General features: G+C 38.5%; 1 protein-coding gene across 1 annotated transcript in view; it reads right to left on the bottom strand.

The window, feature by feature from the left end:
• Positions 1-22,668, bottom strand: part of LOC139980455 (clathrin heavy chain 1-like) — a 34,413-nt gene extending 11,745 nt beyond the window's left edge. The window contains exons 1-16 of the mRNA XM_071992052.1: positions 22,476-22,668; positions 20,797-21,004; positions 11,605-11,873; positions 10,944-11,105; positions 9,730-9,843; positions 9,020-9,193; positions 7,649-7,846; positions 6,797-6,997; positions 6,222-6,314; positions 5,673-5,855; positions 4,850-5,080; positions 4,498-4,569; positions 3,351-3,602; positions 2,651-2,869; positions 1,775-1,917; positions 497-619 (exon numbers count right to left, since the gene is read on the bottom strand). Of these exons, the coding sequence (XP_071848153.1) occupies positions 497-619; positions 1,775-1,917; positions 2,651-2,869; positions 3,351-3,602; positions 4,498-4,569; positions 4,850-5,080; positions 5,673-5,855; positions 6,222-6,314; positions 6,797-6,997; positions 7,649-7,846; positions 9,020-9,193; positions 9,730-9,843; positions 10,944-11,105; positions 11,605-11,873; positions 20,797-21,004; positions 22,476-22,514 (2,681 nt within the window). The 5' untranslated portion in view covers positions 22,515-22,668. The remainder of the gene's footprint in view (positions 1-496; positions 620-1,774; positions 1,918-2,650; positions 2,870-3,350; positions 3,603-4,497; positions 4,570-4,849; positions 5,081-5,672; positions 5,856-6,221; positions 6,315-6,796; positions 6,998-7,648; positions 7,847-9,019; positions 9,194-9,729; positions 9,844-10,943; positions 11,106-11,604; positions 11,874-20,796; positions 21,005-22,475) is intronic.
• Between the last annotated feature and the right edge of the window lie 1,810 nt (positions 22,669-24,478).

Genomic DNA, 24,478 nt, shown 5'->3' with positions numbered 1-24,478 from the left:
TTAGTGGAAGTAAATTTTTATGGCAAATTATTATGATTCATGAATTCATCAGAGAATACTCAAACAGTTAATATTTGTCCAAAAGAGACCAGTTATGCACCTTTGTCCCAGTTTTCCACAGCATAAATGCCAAAGGATTTGGTGCACCACCATTACATAAACCTTTCAACTAAGTCACAATGGAATACATAAATATCACACACTACAAACTGAGTGATGGACTTAACTTTTGTTATCTTGGCTGTACAGAGACGTGACCAGCCTCTATGAGGATGTGAAGACACAGATTAGCATGCACATAACTGCAATTACCACCAAATATTATAAGTGAAACATTCTGCAACATCACTGAAACTTAGCACCTTGTGCGAAGTTTGCTGAATTCACTACATGACACACACCACTACTTATTGCTGTAAATTAGCAAAGAAATACCCCAAGCCAGCCCTGCAGTCTGTTACTTTGATTTGTTTTAATCCATTTTCAAATGACTTACTGCAAGAATCTTTCAGGGTTATTGTTGCTGTCTATGTAGATCTTGGCCAATGCATTGTGGGTAGCCGGTTCCACGCTTCCCTCGTGGATACGAGTCTCCAGCCAGGGGAGGAGGAGCTTCAACCTGTGAGAACAATAGTCGGACATGGAAATGGAAAACAACTCGGATAGCCGCCTCTCGTTAGATTCAAGGTCTTGTGAATAAATATTGACGGTAATGCTCTCACACTCTACTACTCAACGACATGAAGCTTTGTAAATGCATCACCAATCTTATTTTTACTTAGAACTTACATAGTCTTCATTCAAAGCCTCTTTAAAATGAGCTGACAGAAATTGAAGTGGCCAAAAAATGTTTGCTTTTAGAATTAACACTACTTTTGTACTAACACTTAAGTGCAACCAGCATTAATGAACACAAAGGAATGAGTGCACGGACAGGTAGACAAGAGGTTGCATATATCCTGGGAGATCTAGATCAGCCTTTAATTTTCAATGTTATGTAAAATAAACACAGTGTTGACCTATTTTATTAGGTGCCAGAAACTCTGGTTCAGGTGTTTGGTGGTGGGAGGGTGGTGACAAGGGGGTGATGATGTTGCTAATGTCTAACCTGTTTCTGGGGGAGGGGTGGGGGTGGTGACAAGGGGGTGATGATGTTGCTCATGTCTAACCTGTTTCTGGGGGAGGGGTGGGGGTGGTGACAAGGGGGTGATGATGTTGCTCATGTCTAACCTGTTTCTGGGGGAGGGGTGGGGGTGGTGACAAGGGGGTGATGATGTTGCTCATGTCTAACCTGTTTCTGGGGGAGGGGTGGGGGTGGTGACAAGGGGGTGATGATGTTGCTCATGTCTAACCTGTTTCTGGGGGAGGGGTGGGGGTGGTGACAAGGGGGTGATGATGTTGCTCATGTCTAACCTGTTTATGGGGGAGGGGTGGGGGTGGTGACAAGGGGGTGATGATGTTGCTAATGTCTAACCTGTTTCTGGGGGAGGGGTGGGGGTGGTGACAAGGGGGTGATGATGTTGCTCATGTCTAACCTGTTTCTGGGGGAGGGGTGGGGGTGGTGACAAGGGGGTGATGATGTTGCTCATGTCTAACCTGTTTATGGGGGAGGGGTGGGGGTGGTGACAAGGGGGTGCTGATGTTGCTAATGTCTAACCTGTTTCTGGGGTGGGGGGTGGTGACAAGGGGTTGATGATGTTGCTCATGTCTAACCTGTTTATGGGGGAGGGGTGGGGGTGGTGACAAGGGGGTGATGATGTTGCTAATGTCTAACCTGTTTCTCTTCTCTACTTCTTCCACCAGTTCATCCGTTGAGAACTGTCCTCTGACCACCATGATGAGGTTCTTTATGACATCTTCTGAGCAGTCAACATCCAGCAATCCTCCAATCACGACAGGCAAACGAGATGGGTTGACCTAAAATAGAAGCAATCACAGGCAGTCATTAACCGCGTTGCTCTCAAAAGGACATCATTCAAGTGTAAATTCCTGATAGTTTTACAACAATCAAGGAACTTTGAGCCTTAGTCGAATTCTCATTTTCTATATCTTTTGTCAAGATAAAATATCAATCATGTTTTCTCGTTCCCAAAACAGTCGCTCATGAAACATCTGGGACAACTTTTTCCCTGAGAATTTTGGCTTTGGCTTTTTTGCCTAAAACATGGCTAAGTGGGGCAACGAGTAATCAAGTTAGCTTTTTATTTCTCTTTTGCTAATTTGGAAAATGTGGCCCAGCCATTTGCTCTTTTTGACAAGGGAACCATCAATCGTGTGTTAGTTGGAATAGCCCATCCCTAAACCAGACCCGTCCCTTAACCGGCCACGTCCCTAAAACAGCCCTGTCCCTAAACAGTCCTGTCCCTATGCCAGCCCCATCCCTAAACCAGCCTCATCCCTAAACCAGCCTCATCCCTAAACCAACTCTATTCCTAGCCCAGTCCCATCACTAAACCAGCCCCTTATCCCTACAGCTCCATCCCTAAACCAGCCTTATCCCTTAACCAACTCCATGCCTAGCCCAGTCCTGTCCCTAAGCCAACCTCATCCCTAAACCAGTCTCATCCCTTAACCAACCCCATTCCAACCCCATTCCTATCCCTAAACCAGCCCCACTCTCTACCAACAACACAATGAATGTGCAACTTACCTTCTGTACGTAGATTTCGATATACTTCTGCAGGTTGTTTCTGAAGAGGTAGAGGACAAGGTCATGAACAAAGTCAAATCGATCACAGACGATGATGAGAGGCAATTGATCGGTAAGCTTGGCTTCCTTCAGGAAATTCTTGACACTTTCTGGGTTGTAGCAGTTGCTCTCACGGCAGATTCTCTCCACCTCTTTGATCTGTCCTGTCTTGCAAGCAGCCTGACGAGAACAAATTGATCAAGGGTAAGTTTAAGCTTAGATAGATAAACAATATATGAAAGTGATCACTAGCACAGAAACTGAAATCGAAACTTTTACCGTGGATAATAGATGATGCGTGGGAGTACTTCAACAATATTTAAGGTTAGATGCTAAAGAATTGTTTTTATTGATGGAATAAATTCTCAAATAACAAGCTGTCTTTTCAAATAAACTGCATAAAATCAATACCAGTCAGTTCTAGTTTACTTCTAAGCAGTATATGGGTCACATCCAAAGGTCAAAATGGGCAGAGAGTGAAAAACCTCTGAACAAAAAATAAAGATTCTTTGCAACTAAATGATTGACTTTTGAGACTAAGAGAATAACACCAAAGAAATGGAATTACCAAACAAACTGACATGGTTAAAGTTTTGGAAAAATTTGGGGAACTGCTATTTTCTTTTCAGATTGGAATATTTTTCCTTTTTCTTAAACTAACCTGAATATACTTGAAGTGGACTTCTGGATCCTGGCTGAAGTTTACAATTGAACCCAGGAAGTAGAATAATCCTTCAAAGCTCTTGAACGATTCAAAGATGTCGATCAGGGAGTCGGTGCTCAACTGTTCGTGGTATTTGGTGGCCACTTGTACACAGATCTGAAGATTTTGACGGATATTTGCCGTCAGCATAGCCTTGAGGCATTCCAGAGAGTCCTCCACGGATAGAGAGCCAAAGTAGTTGACCAGCCACTATCAAAACAAAACAATAATAAGAATTAAACCATTTAGCAATGCAAGACCCCATCCCATAATAGTAGTTGACCAGCCACTGTCAAAACAAAACAATAATAAGAATTAAACCATTTAGCAATGCAAGACCCCATCCCATAATAGTAGTTGACCAACCACTGTCAAAACAAACAATTATAAGCATAAAAGATTAAGTAATGCAAGACCCCATCACATAATAGTAATTAAACAGACACTGTGTTACGTTCATATGAGAACGTTAAACTGGTTGCAAATGACCTTTGACCTCCACAGATAACAATAAAGGTCTGGTACTCACAGAGAATATACACAACAAATTCCAAAACTTACTGGTTTGGATATTTACGAGAAATCTGTGTGATGACACTTTTAATGGTAGAACGAGAAGGAAGGGCAGTGACCGGGGGGTCCGGTCATAGAGGGCGCAGTGTTATTATTTTACCAGGACTTTATTGGCACGGTAGAACAAGGTGCTAAGGTTGTGAGGAGACAGGTAAGCGAGTAGCAAAGTAAATTGTCTTTTTTTGAGTAAACTGTGCTAACAAGGTTTTCATATTTTGACCTCTTGTGCGACCTCAAATGACCTTTGACCTCCACAGATAACAATAGAGGTCTGGTTCTCACAGAGAATATACACAACAGTTACAAAGTTCACAGAGCTTTTTAACCCTTTAGAGTAAACTGTGCTAACAAGATTTTCAGATTTTGACCTCTTGCACGACCTCAAAGGACCTTTGACCTCCACAGAAACAAGCAGACATCATCTTTGTTCACTTTACGAGTGATTGAGGATCATCGGAGCAATGATTGACCCAATTAATCACTCTGATGAGATAATTGAAATTTAGTAAAAAGAGTAAATATGATCTCTTACCTCTGGGTTGAGCAGGTGAGTGTGTACTACAGCTCGTTTGATATCATACAAATCCGTGTAGTGTTCCAAAGCCTGTAAACAAAACGAGATGGAAAATAGTGAATGACACGAAAGATATTTCTCTCAATGAAAAGAGATCATTTTTATTCTCTACATCTTCTTAATTGAGGTACAAGCTTTTTATTATTATCAATATGGAAACATACATTTATCCCTGGACAATTTCTTTGAAAACTACTATTCAAGCATTTCATGACAACTCATAGGGGTATGATCATTGCCTGCTTTACTGTTTTAACAATTTTAAGATTGACCGGGACTCCATTTTTTTCCACTCCAATTTCACACTCACCCTCTGCAAGAGACCTGCTTTTTCACAGAGTTGAGCGATATGTGCTTTGTCGTAGTGGGTAAACATTTGGTTCCCAAGGATGGCATCAGCTACCTGTGGGGCGCTCATGAGGTTCATCTCCAGGAGTCTAGTTTGTAGGTGACCCTCCGAGGGGCGGTTGTTCTTGAGGGCATCCAGGAGGAAGGAAGTGCATGGTTGGATCATGTTCTGCTCCATGAAAACATCTACAATCTGGAAAACGAATCAAGAGAACGATATACAGACAAGGAACAAGACAAGGTCCGCAGTAGAGTTGTAATGACAGTCTCAGAGGTACACTTTTGATTATAAACCATTGTTTACTACTTTTCAAGAGACAATAAAAGAACTGTTAACAAAACTATTCATCTACTGCAAAAATAATTTTCTTTTCTCCTCTCATGCCTTTTTCATCTCCTTTGCTCCCTTTATACTTTCTTGCCATTATTAGTTCTCCATTTGTCTTATTTCTCCTCTGCTTGTATCTTGCAGCCCCTTCGAAGTTCTTGTTTTCCTTCTCATTGTCCATTGTCCTCACTGTCCATTGTCCTCACTGTCCATTGTCTTCACTGCCTATTGTCCTAACTGTCCTCACTGTCCTCACTGTCCATTGTCCTCACTGTCCATTGTCCTCACTGTCAATTGTCCTCACTGTCCATTGTCCTCTACCTTGTCATTATTCATCCCCATTGCCATCTCCTATTCATTGCTTGTTTTCTTCTATTCAATCACATCTCCATCCAAACAGCACATGTCAAGAATTCACATAGATCAAAAGTGGATGTGTGGAAAAGTAAACTCTTACCTGGTTGATATCTGCCAGTGGTTCTTCATCCTGCACCAGCATCTGGGCAAACTGCGCTCCCTGCTCTGGGTTGACTCGCATCACATTACGAAGAAGGAAAACGTAGTCTGGGGTGTAGTTGACCTTCTTGGCATAGAGAACTATCTTCTGGAATTGACCAGTCTCCGCAAAACATTGGATCACCTATGGAGGATTATTCAACTAATAAGTTTATCCTCTTTCTCGGAAAAATGACCAGCATTAATGATTAAAACACATATGACCACCAAATACCTGCAAACAGGTGAGAACTGTTGAGCCAATACATAAGCTTTGGAGTTAGTTTAAATCAGTATGGGATTCTGGCCACCCTTGGAATAGCCTTGGCTATATAAGAACACCAACCAAAACATAACTCTTAATAATTTTAGAAATAACTTCTGATCTTTCCCATTTACTTTTGAGGTAATATTTACAAGATCTATATAGGATATTCATCCGTCTTTTTATTTCCAATGCACGGTCAAATGTGTCAGAATAACAAAGTGCAGGACATTAATGTTTCTTTACCTTCTGTGGTACGTTGGCTCGTAGGTAGACTGACAGCGCCAAAGTAGGGTCATGGGTCTTCACAAGGTCACCCAGCTCTTCGCTACATTCCAACTGAAGAAGAAAAAAGACGGACTAGTATGAATGATCTGGTTTGGCAGATGAGAAATAGTCAGGTCATATTCTTGCCAGGAAAATCTTACTTTTCATAAAAGACATTTGACTACAATTGACATCTCCATCGTAGATGAGACACGACACAAGATAAAGAGACAGGGATGGGGCCTCCATATAGGTATAAAAGTATCCATAGTAATCAACTCCACAATGTTACAGTTTAAACATGAGCTTTGTGTAGGGAAATATATCAATATAGTTAGATACAACAAATTCAAAATGACTCTGTATCAAGAAAGCCTTTTTTTTGCAGGGTCTCTTCAAGATCATAGAACTAGTGGAAGAACATAAAAACATTTCTTTATGTTTTTAAGTAATTTAATTCTTTTTTGTACACAACCGACAGACCTGCGCTTGTGTCGTTCCTGATATCAATGTTCAAAGTTAGGTATTAAGAAGACTTTTAGTTTGATTCTCACCTTGTCTTCCTTGAGCCATTTCTCCAGGAGCTGTTTGCGACCCTGCTGTAGGACAGGCCTGCAAAGTTCCAGTGATTCGTACTTGTTGAGTTGACCCTGGTCTAACAAGATTCCAAAGTATTGGAGGAGGGGTGAAGTCTGTCCTGCTGCAGAGGGCACTTGCTGGAACCGCTGGATGGTCTGTGGGGTTCTCAAGATACCCTGGATGGAAACAAGCAACAGAGCATTCACAAGAGATGACCCGAATATATCAGATGACTAGACACAAGCAAACACTGTGCACAATATCTTCACCTATACCTATGGTTACTTTTAACTACCAAAAGAGTGGTAGTGGGCAAGTGAGGGTTGGGGGGGGGGATGGATCTGTTACACTACCTAAAGGTGCCTAATAGAGCTCAAAATGACTCAGACAGAAAAAAGCAAATTTTACCTACAAGACTAATAGCACAGTGAGTTGGTCATGGTGGCCAGTTTTGTCAGAACTTCACGTTAACCTTACAATTTTACTGGACACTCTTAAACATGTTAAAGAGATGAGTGCAGTTGTTCTGACGAGACAGGTAAGTGAGGAGTGAAGTAAATCATAACAACATAGAAACTTCTATATCAATTCTTTTGCTTCATGACCAATCTGTATAAAATTTTCCTAACAGTGACAACACCACCAACAGGGGGAGGGAGAGGGAGAGGAAGAGGGAGAGGGGGAGAGGGGCAAAGCTATTATATGTTTCAAGGTTTTCACAAGTCAACTAGTAGAACCCTCACAAATTACCCTCAATATCAGTGTCATCATATTCCTCTCCTTTCAATCTGAAGTGAAACATAACAGAGGTGAAGAGTAGAACTCACCTTGGGTGCATTGGCAGCAACTTTGGCGGCCTCGGAGTAATTCCCTTGTCCAAAGAGAAGGTTGAATTTCCTTGTGAAGAGCTCGTCTGCACCACCCAGGTTGTTTCTGACTGCTATTTTCAGGGCCAAGTCGGCATTTTGCAGGGTGTTTGTGATGTAATTGACGATGTTCTCCTCGTCGACGCTGACGGTCAAGACCTGCGGAATGGATCAGGGATAAGTTAAATAAACACACTACTAATGCAATGCTTTTCTCTGCCTTAGTTGCATCCTTGCACTATCGAATATTATACAACACCTAATTGTATTCTGGTCATTTGATTGGTCAACTGCTCGTTGATTGCATGCAAAATCCGCTCTATTCCACTCTATGAAATAGAACCATGGGTTATACTTTTTTGGTAGCACTTTTTTCAATGGTAAGAGAGCAGAAGAACCTGTCTGTTCAAAACAATCTGTTGCATGAGTGCATTTTACCCATCTTAATATAATATGTTGTATAAAACAAATAATGAATGGTTTCCATTCGTGCAATAGTGCAAATATTACATTCGTTGAAAGATGTAATTTGTTCCATTCAACTCGGCTGCGCCTCGTTGAATGGAACATTCCATCTTTCAACTCATGAAATATTTGCACTATTGCACTCATAACCATTCATTATTTGTATACTACTACCACATGATTACTAGCTAGCATCTTTACACAGCAGTATAAATGATTATAGTACTTTTTGTGTTTTTCTTTCGGTACCTTGATTGTTGTGTTTAGTTATCTGATGAGCACCCAGGCCCCTTGAAAAGAGGTCAACATAAAATTAACACACAACACTTCTCTAAATAAATATCTTCCAACCTTTTCCACCATCTAGAATTTTCAATGTTGATATTGATCATGACTGAACGATATATCACTTGAACATGTCAGTCAGTTACTCTGTTGTCTCCATTTTTATAACTATAACAGTGCAGAAATCATGTTATCTAGCAAAAGGTTAATTCCCAGGCTTTAAGAAAAAATATATATCAAGTAAAACTTCTGATATGTCTCCATAAGCCAGTATGTGCAGTCAAACTTAATAAGGTTCAAAGAAAGACCACTTTCTAGCAAAAACTGATGTGATGGTCATAACAAACTCCCCTCCCCCCCCCAAAAAAACCAAACCCCCATTCATTCCTTGTGGCATGGAGAGTCAGGTCAGGCATTGTCTTGAGTGTTTTGATGTTACCTTAAAGTTTATTACGAAAGTGAGAATACATAATTCTGATGCCAGAGTACCCCTGGCCCCCACCCCCTTACTGATCCCCAGCACCCAGGACAGTATCCTCCTGACACTGACACCTCCTGCCAAGCCTCTTCATTATTCCTCACCTGTCCCTTCCTGTTGACCCCTATCAGGCCTGAAGTGGGTTCATGTGGAGCGGTGACAAAGATGGTCTCCCCACTGATACGGTTCATGTAGATGCAGGTCCCGGTCTCAATGTCATAGAGATGAACGTAACCATACTTGGTGATGAGGAAGGCCATCGAGTGCTTCGGGCTGACCTGAAAATGGATAAACATTAATTAATGTCAAGGTTCATACTTCCATGTTACAAGAGCAGAAAAGAATTTTGTCCTGTTCCTTGTATGGTAGGCGAAACATTTCTTGAGCACAGGACTGCTGCTAGATACACACTAAAATACCGATAGGTAGGTTGGTGTTCTTAGACACACAGAACTTCATCATCTTTAATTCATTTTTTAGAATGACTGAAGGAAATCGATCAATGAATCAAGGAACAAACAAAATCAGTGAACTAAATCTTGTATGGTAGGCGAAACATTTCTTGAGCACAGGACTGCTGCTAGATACACACTAAAATACTGATAGATAGGTTGGTGTTCTTAGACACACAGAACTTCATCATCTTTAATTCATTTTTTAGAATGACTGGAGGAAATCGATCAATGAATCAAGGAACAAACAAAATCAGTAAACTAAATCTTGATCCTTTGACACCTAGATCTAGATTAACTGCAAAAGATATTTGTGATGTTATCCTCTGTGGCTGAAACAAGGTAACTATAAATTATTTTACCTGCATGGCGACTGGGAAATCGGTTTGAGCCTCTGGAGGAAAGAAAACATCTACTGCCTTCTTTTGGAAAGCCTTGTTGCCAGTAGCTGGTGTACCAACCTCAATGACATGAAGCTGAGAAAGAAGAAATGTCAAGACTTTATTTAGTTGTTCAATGTACAAGAATAAGACAGTATTATATACTGACTGGATGAAATGGAAAAATGTTGTAATTCAAATGTTGAGATCTACAAGATTAAGAGGAATACCATTATGTGACTCCTTTTCTCTTATTTTGACATAGTCTTTACCAATACTGACGTGTTTAGCAGAAAATGGTCCATTCTTGAATAATTAAGAAATGTTCCAAACACTACCGTCCACAACTGAATAATTGCTACTTAAGCACCTTCTTTGTTGCAACATTTTAAGCTAACTTTTCTCATGAATTTTTGAATTTCTGTCTTCTTTCCAAAATATCAAATAACTTAAACTGTTCTTTCTGGCAGCAATAATCTTTGAAATGAATTGATATACAAAACTGTATGTAATCAAAATCACATACAAAGCTATGGACATGACTTAAATGCATGTAATAACCCAATAGTAGCAACAGTACATATGAAGGATCAGGGATCTGAAGAGCTGTCATGAAATAATAAACGATTACGATATTATGCAAGGTTGCATACCTCTGTTGCCAATCTGAGGAACAGCAAATCTGATAAAGCCTTGCCTGCCAATTTCCAATATATATATATATATAAGGCATTTATATAGCGCCACAACTAAAACGATATTCTATGGCGCTTTACCAGGAAAAAATAAAACATACAAATGAACAAAAAAAACAAAAGACAGAAAAGAGAAAAAAATAGGATTACTTAAAGGCCTTATTAAAGAGAACTGTCTTCAGAGCTTTTTTAAAAGAGAGAAATGTGGATTCAATAGCAACCGAAGACGGCAAGTCATTCCACTGCCTGGCCCCAGAAAATACACGGTTGCCGAACTGTTTTGTGCGGGTGGTGAGAACATTTAAAGTAGTAGCAGATATATTTCTTATACGGTATGACGAAACAGGCTATGACAATAACACTAATGTATAGGGCTGAAAATGCTGTCATCAAATGATTACAGGCAATGAGAGAGGGAAAGTTTGTCTTAAGGAGGGGACAGTTAATATCTCATGAATTTTATAGACCAAATCATAGAAACATTTTAAATATCGTATGCACCTTTCCACCAGCAGTCCCCCTGACCGCAAAGCTGAACAGAGTGGAGGCCTCAGTGTTCCCATCCATCTTGAACTCAGTGAAGCAGGCAGCATGACCCTCAATCGGTTGACTTACTTTACGTTCAACAGAGTAGAGTTGCATGGCACCAACGACCCTGTTTTGCTGTGATTCCCCCACCAAAAAAGAAAAGTCATGAGTTAGACATCATCATTTCACTTGGAAAGAACACAACAAACACTGACACGATGTTCATGTGAACCATTTATGTTGGTTAGCGTGTCTCTAAAACGTGGGAAGGTTAGCCTGTGTTTAAACATGTACAGTTCCTAAAACATGTATTTGAGACTCGCACTAATGAACAGCTGTACTCAAAAATGGTCCATTTCTTAACCAAGCATGTCGAACCCAATGGTTGTAAGTTGTGATTAGAAAATCGTATCAAAAGGAATTCTGAAATGGTAGATGGGGGTGAAGAGGACACCAACCCTAGAGAGGGTCAAATTGGAGGCAGTGTAAGGAAGTTACCACAACATAGGCTGGGGTAGATCGGAGTGTGTATGTATAGGAGACAGGTAATAGAGGAATGAAGTAAAATCACATTTAATATTTTTGGGGGGAGGGGGAGAGGGGAAGGTAAGCCAGAAGGGAGAAAATACAATACCTGGGCTGAGATACCAATCAAAACCAGCCAGCTGAGTTTTTCATCAGTCCTGTAGTTGATGATTTGGCAACCGGCTAGACTGGAGTGACGGTCAAAGATCTTCAGAGGTTGCGAGTCGCCCTCCATGCCCCAATGGTAGACAGCGCCCTCTGTTACCAGACCAAGGGTGTTAAGGTTGATCCACTTCCAGAAGGTGACATCTTCATTCATGTTGTGAGCTTTCATCTTACTCTTCATTTCAATGTTGAAAATCTGGAGAGTACGGCCAGCTAAAAAGAGAGAACAGTTTACATTAATTCTTTGAAGACAGTTGCCTCCATACATTCTGTAATACACAAAATAAGTCATTATGGTTTTGCTTACCTACATAGTAGTAAAAAATTTAACAAGGTGTAGCTAACCCTTTAGGTACGTACGTTTTCCTCATACCAGACATTAGATAACAAAGTCCTCCAAATAAATTAATTAGCCATAACATTACTATATAATCAGTGTTGATGTCCCTCTTTCCTCTTGCTTCACTAATTATTTTTTATTAACTTCTTACAAAATCCCACGGCAAAACTGTTTCTAAAGATGACATGGCACCTTGGTAAATTACAAGTGCCTGAATGCATATCTATTAATTAAATTAACTAATTAACATAAGCATACTGTATTGTGGGGAGGAACATTTCAATTTCCGTTCGAATTGAAAATCATCAAAAGAAAAACCCTTCCACGCCATTTATTAATATTTCTCTGCCTCTCTTCAGTAACTATAAACATTCTGCACGATGATACTAACTGTAAGCAGCAAGCATGAATTTCAAGGGAGATTGCCTGCCTCAACAGTCAGTAACCCATATGAATCACATCAATCCAATCTGTCATGGTTTATTTTGATACTGTACACCAGGGACACTGCTGCCCAGTGGTAAAACCTTTCCCTCACAGTAATTGATTGCACAAGGGCTTCCAGCAAAGGTGGACAGTGAAAGATATCTCATTAGCATGAACGGAACACAGAGCAGTAAATGAATTAATCCAAAGCACTGCACAGGAATGAATCCAGTGCTGCTGTAACACTGAGTGAGCAGTGCTTTGTTACAGTACTGTATACTGACTACTAGAGTCTGTATGATGTACAGTAAGTACAGTACAGTGTAAGGATTTGAAAGGAGATTTAACACCAGTAATACTGTACTCAATTCCTACAGGAATAACTGACATTTAAGTAGTAGTAATATACATGTGCATCTGTCACCATGCACTAAACGAATGTTGAAGGTTATTTACACAAATTTGCAGGTGTTTTCAGACACTAGATGCATCGTCATCATTATCATTGACTTGCAGATATCTGTTTTGTCATTATTTTCATAAAGTGGCATGATTCCAAGATCTTGTAGGTCTACTGTAATGTGAGTTTTAGTTTAGTTTAGCTGCCATACAGTACATCTTAATAGTGAGTACATTGAGTATGATGAGTACTGCATCTTTGTTGACTTGGAAAGCAAAGTACATAACTGCTACTTCCAAATGTGTAACAATATTCAGTTGAGACAGTGTTACACGGTGTGGAGATCTATAACATTACATCCATGCACTGTCCATGACCAGTGAGAGCTACTGTACCACTACAGTATCATAAGCATATGACAACATATGTACATAACATTGTCATCTTTGAACCACCTTCAACCAACGACCTACACAAGCACAGTCTGTGAATTCCTTAACATACATAAAAGCTTATGCGTAATTTGATGCTGGCCAGTATAATGTTTACATGTACAGTACATACTGTACATTGGACTATGCAGTCATTGCATACAGCTCTCTCTGTACAGCACATAGAGACACAAGTTTGGCACATTAGTACAACAGGAAACTATATATACCAAGTTAACAATAAGGAGTCCGTTGATGCATTCATTATTAGATATCTAAACTAAAAGGCCTTCTGTATGTACAGTATATTAAAATGGTGCAGTCTCCAGATTCATTAGTAAGGGTGCCTCTCACATACTTAATACACATCTAGGCTACTGAAACAGCATACATAATACAGTACTGTATATTAAATTCTTATTTGCAGAGGCATTCCATTACTTCTTAATAGGTCTATGCTTGACTGCATAATCAATACTAGATAGGGTTCTGTTGACAGCTCCATATCTACCGGAGTAGTACTCGATGAGACGGACAGTTAAGCAGCAAGCTTGTAAAATAAATGGAATAACTACGTACCACACAAACGATCGGCACGACCAATCGTGGTACTGTACTGTGCTAATGGACTATATGTCAGCTACAGAACTATGAATAATTTCATCGTATCACTCGTAACTGTAATTTGCTATGATGGAATACAAGTTCTCTGTTTGTGTGTTGAAGTCAACATAATGCAGTTTATACATACATTTCTTAGGTGAAAATTATTGTGTTGCTGAAAATGGCACCTTGACAATCTTACTTAGTTTTCAGTAAAAAAGATTCTTTTCAGTTTTCAACTGTTTTTCTTATTTAGTGTCCAACTTCCCTGGGTAGTACTGCTTCACTTATAGGCCAACTATTATTTTTTTAACTAGATAACATAATTAATATATTATGTTAGGGGAGAAAATCAAGATAAATCTCCTAGTGCTGCCCCCTTTGGAGTTACTAATGAGGTAACTTGCCTTTGATACAATTTTCATGAACCATAGCTCTCCTACAGAGATATTCAATATTCAACCCAATACCCTATCCTCCCACAGAATGTCAAAACAGAATGTCAAACAGAATGTCAGAACACAATGTCTTCTTTAAACATTTCATTGATTCTATCCCTCACCAATATTCCAAGAAAAACATGTAGCTTTATATTTTAGATTTCAACCTAAAGCTGCGAGTTTGTCCATCAAAAAAAGTTACATGGACTGCAACAGTGATCAATTATGCAACACTTGCAATAGCTACTGTAGTACGTTCACAGCCTACTGTAATACAGTATACACAAATTTTCACTGTACTAAGTACTTCAGTTTGTATTGTGGGTCTGAATATGCACTATGAACCATGTGAAGTATTTGCATATACTGTACACTGTATATAAAGTATATGTAGTCATTTGATATCAATCTGCAGTTAGGCCCCTAGGCCTAACTGAATGACAAAGTTGGGTACAATACATTACAAATGCTCTGCAGTTTGTGTGTGTATGTGTACACAAACAATACATGGCAGTACTTAAAAAGTTGGTTTTAAAAAAAACAGGATTTTGAAACCTATCTGGATAAATCATTTTGTTCACTCCTGTTTAGTTTTTAACACAATTTGCTTTTGCTTATATTTGTCTTTTTCTCTTTTTGTTATTTTCATCATTTTGGCATAAAACCAATAACATAAGAAATGAGCACAGGAGGTTTTTGTGTAATTTTGGTGAATTTCTGGGCCAAAAATGAAAGTTTTATGATTCCATGGAAAATCAAAAGCCCTTGACTGTAGTCTATGAAAATGATACAGAGATCAGCACTTTTAAGAAACAGTTGGTTCCTAAAGTACGTAGTTAATTAATAATTATCATATATATTTTATTTCTTTAATTTAACCCATTGGCCTACAGTAGGATTAATATAATTCACTTTATACACTAAATTAAAAATTCATGAACAGCATATTACTTTCACAATATATCAAAGGCATAAAATGAATGCCATACTACCCCTGACAATATACGTATTATCACAAAATTAATATCACAATTCTCATAAGTTTAATATAATCCTGAGACCTGCTTTTGAATTTTTTTATTCATAAATTTAGCTGAAGGCACTTTATCAATTCTCAAGATAAATCACTGCCAACAGTTCCAGAGTAAGGAAAATGACAATCAATTTGTTCTTCACCACTTCAAAACACTACTCACAAAGGTATTATAATTCAGTGTTCAAATTTTCTGTAGCAGTTTTGAAGACTCTCTATTGTACAATACTATATACAGTTGTTCCTGTGTGCAAAAACTGATATCTTTTCACATTAACATAGCCGAAAAATGATGTTGGTAGTAACTTTAAATTTGTGGTTTTTGCTAAATTCTGAACAAATCTTCACAATTTGTGATAATGGAAGAGAATTTTTTCTTCTGGTTTATTATTCTTTTCTGGTGCATCCCTAATATATTTCTTGGATTTTGATTCAGAATGAGGCTGATAACTTACTAAATCATAACAAATATGCAGTTACAAGGAAAAGTAAAGTTACATCTGCAGTATGTGTAGTCTTCTAATCATATGAGGTTACTATACAGCAGTACGGGACATTCGCAGAGTAAATCCGCCTTAAAATGATAGACCAGGGGAAAATATATTAGGGGCTGATGTAAGACTAACTGTACAGTATTCTGCACATACTGTTGAAATTTGTAGACAAATCCAACAAAGCTTTTTCAGGATAAGTTGTCACAGCTGGTACAACAAGGTGAGCAGTCATAGTTTTAAAATGACAGCAAGGTGGGTTTAATTTTTTTTTTTTTAGAGTTATTGTTTTGACCTTGGATTATGGGGTTTATAACATAATGTAAGGGAATTTAATGATAACAATATACCTATGACTGTAGTGTATTCATGTGGAGAAAAATCCTTATTTGGAAGCAGAAAATACTGTAAATGTTAAAGAAAAATTTTTATCAAATTTGTCAGTGTGCAGACCTGTGAGATCAAACCTGTCTACTTTAGTATCTAGAGGAACTTAATAAAGAATGGCACTCTTAACAAATAAATCAATTTAAGAAACACAGTAACAAAACATTCACAAAAACAAATATTATCTTGGACCCGTCACCCTAGTACTAACTGTGGGTATTTCATATATGGGTTTGTGGTATTAACACCAGGGCCAATATATGCAAACAAAAATGTTCTGAGAAAATATCTTTCGTTGATTGGCAAATAACACAAAATTGATGAGTTCTTGGCATGCTGTATTAAATATGTAGTGCAATACATGCAGTTTTTACAATAATTTGGCTCTATGAGAATGACTTATTGTCCAAATATGTGGAGGCTATCTATCCAGTCATCCAGACAAGACACACTGGGAGTGGTTATGGAGAGTATCTACTGTAACATACCTAGATAATCGGTCATTTCTATTTATAGATTTTCACATTAATCATTGCTTACTTCAAGTGCACAGGTGTTGCCATGCTACAGTTCAGTAGGCACAGTACCACTAGTCATACTGTCAATCTTAATATCAATTTTTCAATCCAAACAAAAATCAGAAACAAACTACAGTATCACAAAGTCAGCAAACTCAAAAAGTTGAAAAAATAACAACAGTTTAAAATTTTGATTTTTTTTTTTTTGTACAGTATACTCATTTGATGTCTCATAGCACAAACATTATTATACAGGTACATAAACACTACAAAGTACTGTAACTAATAGGTGAAATTCAACAACGAACTTCACGGTTAATGTGCATGGACATTTAAGACTTCCTGATAATTGGTAAGCGCCTAGTACAGTAGTCAATAAAATCCCCAGAAAAGACTATTTTTAATTTTCTGCAAGAAAAACCTAAAAACTTACCTGCTTTCGATATTTACCAGCGACAAACTTACCTGTCCTATCACAAAATTAGCACACTCTATTGTCCCAATGGAAACCAGTAACAAAATATCCACATAATGACAACACTTCGGGTGGTAGAATAAGGTGGGTTATTAAATCCACGGAACAGACTGGATTGTTAAGGGTGTACAGTGCTAAAAAGATTCTTGGCACCGTGGAACGAGAGTGCTTACATTGTGAGTAGACAGGCAGGCAAGGATGCAAACTAAGTTGCCTATGATACTGTATCAATATTGTTGGCGGTGTACAGAGTCATTGTAGCTGATCATATTATTTTTATTTGTTGTCAAACAATCACCTGCAAGGACTGAAAGAAGGTATGCTTCTTGATGAGTTTTGTTTATTTTGTGAGTCATTTTCCTTTTTCTAGAAGGAAACAAAAAGGGGGCACCTGATGCAGCAGCCAAATACGTTTACATCTCTGCTGGGTTCAAAAATTTTGTGCCACAATGTTTTTGCAGTACAGAACTTAAACAAACTGCTTGAAAACCAGCTCTAACACAGTATCAGATAAAACATACAGTAAATCAATACACATTTATCCTTCAGTACTGTATACATGCAGTATATACAAATTACTAACGTCATGGTGTAAATGCTCACATCCTTCTTCCTTGGCTACATCTGATTTGCATACTGTACACTCTAGTCTGTAGTAATGTATGTACAGTAACAGTCTTCAGTAGTTCAGTGCACATGAACTTTGAACACTTGTCTGAAGAAGGTTGTCATAAATAGCACTACCTGTATGTGCTCTGTCATATTTGAAATAAAGCAATTAGGTTTATCACTTCCACCAAAACTACTGTTGGACAAGCTTGCATCTATACTAAATAAATTCTTGCAAGTTCTATTATTTGAAGGAGTAAAGTGAACAGAATTTCAGTGGTGGGATGGTGTGGGGGTAACTTCAAAATTTCTGCGACTGGTTTAGGAAGGGCCAAGAAAATTTATGGAAAAGCCAGACAGATGCATAGTTTTATGCATATAAGGGATGTGGCCTTGGGTTGTTTAAACAGACTACCATGTAGGGGATTTGTGAGGGTCCCTCCCCCAGCAAAAAAATGAAAATCTTAGACATCAAATGGTGCATTGTGAGGTATATTTGGACTATAAATTAGGTATGTACATAGCCTGGTCTAAGCACAAGGTTGTGCTAATTAATAGTGTGTGAATTTGTTGAAAAGGGGTGTGCATGTGCCATTTCCTCCCCTCCTACCTCACACCCCTTTGATCCATACCTGAGGGCATACTCAACCCAGAGGAATGTTCTAATCCATCCCCAACTGAGTGTCAAACAAATCCCAAAACTGAATGTCACTGGACTAACGATTGAGGTTGGGGAAATGCTTGGGCTCCTGTCCCCCCCCCCCCCCTTCTTTGCAATGCCACTGGCTGCACAGGATTTGAACACTAAATTATTCCCTGGGTTCTCTTCACTTGATCAATTGCAATCTTATTTTGAGTTACGCTACATAGGTTTTTTTCCATAGGTTTTCTTTTCCATACGTTTATCATGCCTCACACAGATAATACACATTGCCATCTTGTGAATTTAACTGGCATCCCTATGCAAATGTGTTTCTTTGGTCCATACTACTGTAGCTGCCCATTGTTACTTGTCATTCAGCTAGTAGCAGTTGACAGTACTGTTATGCTGTAGCTAGAAGATAGTTCTCATCTATCTTCTTAACATGGTAAGTTGAACAGGTTAGGCAGTATCCATGTTTGTCAGTACTACTGTACATTACTTTTTGAGGTTTATGGACGTGCTAGTTACAAGTTCAGACATGCACTATTAATAGTGTTGTACCGATATAGCCAATATCGGTTTTGGCTGATATCCAATATTCCATTCATGATTTCGGCTTGATACCCATATTTTTAGACGGCCAGAATGAAGGTCACTTAGCACTTTAAGCCATGTAATAAAACATTAAGTATTAAATTTAGAATTGGTTATCGTAACTTATTATCGTTTTGCACAACTCACAAACAGTAACCACTTGTATATATAACTCATTTGTGGAATCCTGTAAGTAAATTACTAAAAGATATACAGTATGTGTGTATTCTATGAGACTAGTCCAAATCTCTTTTTAAATGAACCATCAACTTCCCCACCAAGTTGATTTGCATGTGACTGTGTGTTAGCTGGGTTTTTTTTTTTTTTTTTGAAAAACACAAGTCTGTCCTTCCTGTTACTTCTGTTGAACGATTTGTTACTCTGCTTGACCAACTACTTTCAATGCTTACAGTAGGCTGAAAGTCTTATACACACTGTCGTAAAATTACAGCCACAAATTTCTTAGCAAAAATATTGAAAGATGACAATTGTGTGAATAAATCTGTTTTCACATAGAAAAGAGCATACCCTGGCTAAGATCTTTACCACCCCTGTGTTTAACAAAACCAAAACATTTTCTCTAACTTCTGTAAAAAATTAGCCGGCTATACTAAACAACTCAGTCTAGCCAATATTTGCAAGTGCTTTGTGTTCGATATTTCGGTAAACCAACAGGCAACAAATTGTGATATGCAAACTTGATTCTAAAAATACAATCTTTTCATCAGTCATTGATGTTTGAACAAACTGCATGTACACTTTTTGCAGCTTTTTAAAAAGATTTTGGGAATGATCAAGTAGGGTTTTTGCACGTGTTATAAACGTTTATTCTCAGCGTAACACTCAGAAGCACAGTGCAAGTTAGTGTGATAGGCTACTACTGCAGTTATATGCATAGTTTTATCATATGTTTGACAATGTAACATAAGTTACTTCTTATATTGTGTGTGACCGCAGTGCATTGTTCGTAGGTCTGCATATGCCATGTTTACTACTTTGATTCTTGCCAAGAATATCTGCAAGGGCAAAACAGATATCAGAAAGTAGGTTCAGGTTTAATTATGTTGTGTTCAATTGTATCATACAGTGGCCAGACTGCCTGGTGAAAATTACTTTAATGGGCGACAAAGACTCCTATGTACGTAACTGGCCTAACTGGTCTGTTTTCAGATCGTTATCGTTTAATATTTTTCAGGTCATGTTTCTTTGACCAGCTGATTGGCATATTGACCACTGGCTATTAATCAAAATCAAAACTGAGGCTAAAGAAATGGGGCTTTTAGAACAGATTAATAAATCATCACAAGTAACAAGAAGTGGCTTTGTTGTGAACAAAATGTCAATATCGGTTTGCCGTTAAAGGCAATGAAGCCAAATTTTACCCATACTGATGTGCCGCTGACATTGCAAACATTGGTTGATACCGATATTGCAAACGATTATCGACGCAACACTAACTATCGTGTTGCCAGATGTTTTCCATGTTATGGTTGATAGGCAGTTACTTTTTATAATGTACTGTGGTCCCTAGCCTTTTCGTTTCTTCTCTCCATAGGCACTTACACAACTAATGGTCAATGGATGGCAGCTAACCAATACACTGAGGCATCGATAAACGAACAAAATTGTCGAGTATGAGCTTCATAGTCTCATTTCTCTTCACTAGCAGAAGGGATTTAATAACTGAAAAGTAATGTGGAAAAACACAAGTGCAGAGCTTAACAATTTTGTTGGTTTTATACAAACCTTTCAAGGCAATGACTTTGCTAGCTGGATTCATGATGGCTGAATCAGCGGAAATGGGTCGTCTAATTGGATTAGCCGAATCAGCAAGGTCAATGATCACAACTTGCGCCTGGTCTGCCACCTTCTCGCGAATGCAGATAAATTTATCTGATTCCATCGTAAGGGTGCTGAACCCAATGTTGTTGGCATTGATGCCCAGGTTTTGGAGCTAAGAAAAGAGAATAAAATATGACAAATGAAACTCTAGAAAATTTCAAAGGCAATAATTTGTTATCAACTGTAGAGACTGAACATGTCAAATGACTACTGCCACAGATTCTAAGCCTACTGTAAGAGCATGTTTTATTAGTCTGTTTATTTTATTTTTCATTAGTCTGTTTCTTCAATAAAACACTCTGAAAATGAAGAGGAAACATTACTATTGGGGCCTAGGCCTTTGACAACATATTAATGATGAAGAAATGGTATCAATCTGATCTGTACAGATTCAATAACCATGTAGCATGTCGTCACACTAGGGACACTGATGTACAGAGGCTGGGAGATATGGTGGAAAGTTAACTACATGATGATGTGCACTGGCATTTGTACATAGGGTTTAGTGATTGTGGCTTCAGGTTATAGGTTCCTCGAGTTGATCACACCTCTAAAGAAACAAAACTATATAAGCCATGTTAGTTTCAGTACTCTAGTACCAATGTACAATCCTCAGAAAGGATCATAAAAATTAATATATTAGCTTGTCAAACCCTATCATTGGTGTATTAGTGTATACTGGTGATACAAATATGCCAGAGTGACTTGCATATAGAACCAATATGTGATTTGCTCAGCACTCCACTGGTACAATTATGCTAACGAAACCCAAACTCAAAAAATAGATGCCTGGTTGACAGGTCTGTATCTGTACTGTAGAATATGTTTCAATAGTTTTTTTCTTCTGTAATTCCTGAAAACACTTGTATGTACCTAAAGGAATTAATTGACTCAGGCCATTATAGAACCATGCTTCTATAACCAATTTAGTCCTAGGTCCCTTACTAAAGGTCATGTAATGGTTACTGTACTTAGTCTACTTAGGCCTATATTTGGCTAGGCCAAGTTTTATCTTACTTGTTACTCTTAGTCATCTTGACTCTTTTGTGCTCAAAACCATAAATCTGATGAGTGTCATGTCAATGCGTGCACTACGATTGCTCTTAAATACACTGAAGTAGTAAAAATAAAGATAGGCATTAGTCTTTGAACAAAATTAAGTAAGTCACAACCAATCTACATCATTATAAATAGCCCAAGTTATATCAAACTTCGCTTAGGCCTAGGCTTACTTTTACACAGTATATCTGTAGTACATGTTACAGTGCAATTTGTGTTTGAGGTCATGTGACCTACGCCTCCCCCTAATTTATTTTTTAATATAGTCAAGTCAGATGCATGCGATTACGGACTCTATTTTTCGAATACGAGTTGGATGGACGCAGTTCTTTTATGTTGTTTTCACATTTATCGTAAACTGAGGAAAGCATGAACTGTAAGGAATAATCCACGTGGAGGGCGTGTACGTTCTTTTTGTGAATGAAATCGTATTGACAACTCCTACCATTAACAAGTGTGTAATATGAATGGCCTATGCATTGGCGGTACGTGTCGGTTCCAATGTAACGGAGAAAATATCTTACCTGTAAATGCTCCTGAAAGCGAATTGGAAGGTTCGACATGTTGCGTCGGTTTTCTACGTTCTTTCCAAAATTCACTCTTTAGTGTAACGATTGAACTCGTTCTTTACATGGAAAACTGAGTTGAAATTGTGCTATCTTTCCCGGCCGCTGATCGTATATCGGCCGACTATTTGTAGTAAAAGAGAAGTAGATCCAGTATATATTCGCCATTATAAGAATTTAATATATCTGACCTTTAGAAGGTATTTCTATCGTTTTTGAATATTGAAAAAATCAAAATGATCATTGATGAATGTCAAATTATATTTGCGCTTATTTCTTTCAGATACTTAAAATAAATACTCTATTAATTTCAGGGAACATATTTTGTTTGATACGTGGGGCAAGTGGATGACATCATGTATCCTTCCACCAACATTTTCTTCGGTAGTCCTCGCAGAACTACACATCTGTGTAAATCGCGCATGAGTGTATTAAAGTAGTACGTCAATTACCTACAGGAAGTAGGCCGAAGTAGGACAATTTAGTACAACCTGTACAGAGTAAAGCGAATGCAGTTGCAAATTTGTGCAATGAAAACGTGACACTTGAAAGGTATAAACCCAGTCTAATAAGAAAAGAATATACATTTTGGAAGGCGCGACATTTCTACCTCTAGTAATGTACTGTATGTTCATTATATATTGTTTATTTCAAAATGTTACAGGAAAAGAAATATATTTGTGGGATTTGAGGAAATGCGAAGTGAACTGAATTGGAGAGTATTCCAGGCAATAAGTTATTAACAACTGGTTCGCTCATACCCCAAATATCTCGCCTACGGTAGTGATGCAGGCGCGTATCCAGGTGGGGGGTTGGGGGCGCGCGCCCCCCTGGTAAGAAAAAGATGAGGGGAAAAAAAGAGAAGAAAAAAGGGAAAAGGGAAAAAAGAGGGGGGAAAAGAGGAGGAAGGAAAGGAAGGAAGGAAGGGAAAAGAAAAAGAAGAAAGAGAGAAAAAGGACGCACGGGCCCACCACTTCTTGAGATTGTTCCCATCTGCATGAAAACGTGCGCCCACAACCATAGGCTCTAATCGCTTCCCGATGAGTTACGAAACTTAATTAATGACCTTCGCCCGTAGTACCAAGACCTCTTGAAAAAATCCGGCAACACATCACTTCATCGGTAACAAGTGATCGGGTTGTGTATTAGTGACGTCTAGAGGTGCACTGGCCTACATGGTGTGTGACCACTCCCGACTTTCCCAAATCCCAAGGGCACTGTATACTGTATGGATATCTAGCAATATCTAGCGATAGCTAGGAATGAAAATCCCAAGATCTTCCCTAAACTGAAGGCAGATATAGAGAATCGAAGCCTCCAGCGCAGTGACGGACTGGCCACAGGGGCATTTGGGCAATGCCCGGTGGGCCGGTGACCCGGTGGGCCGGTCGAGGCTGGGGAGCCTTATAAAAATTACAGCCAATTTTCACAGTAGTTAATAGATACAGACGGGCTGTGTAGAAATATATTTGTAACTGGGAATCAGCTTATGAAATCACCATGCTATATAGTTAGTCGGTCCTGTTAGTTCGTAACAAAAGAACGTGTTATTGGCATCCCGGCCGTGCTAATATTCTTTACGACAAAATATACAAGTACGGTGACCAATGCATTCTGACATATGTATACATAGCATTGGCAGAGAATACATATTTTATTCATCTGTACCTCGAACTCAAGAAAACGAAGTAAAATAAGGTAAAATCTTATTAAATTATTTGGATATCGCTCAGTAGCTAATTCCTGAGAGATTATGTATGAATAAAAGTGACCACGTACAGTACGGTGTTTGGTTTTCAAAATTAACATATTGAGGCGTTTATATGTTGATGTCTGTAGAGAAAAGGATCTTGGCCAAACTTGATCCTTTTTTCTACAGACATCAACATAAACGCCTTAAGATGTTCGTCGACGACTAAAAATATCATTGATGGTGTGACTGCCAGAAGCAGCGAGCTGCG

The sequence above is a fragment of the Apostichopus japonicus genome, chromosome 15 (assembly GCF_037975245.1).
Source record: "Apostichopus japonicus isolate 1M-3 chromosome 15, ASM3797524v1, whole genome shotgun sequence".
In the NCBI taxonomy this organism is placed as follows: domain Eukaryota; kingdom Metazoa; phylum Echinodermata; class Holothuroidea; order Aspidochirotida; family Stichopodidae; genus Apostichopus; species Apostichopus japonicus.
This window is presented reverse-complemented; position numbering and strand designations above follow the sequence as displayed.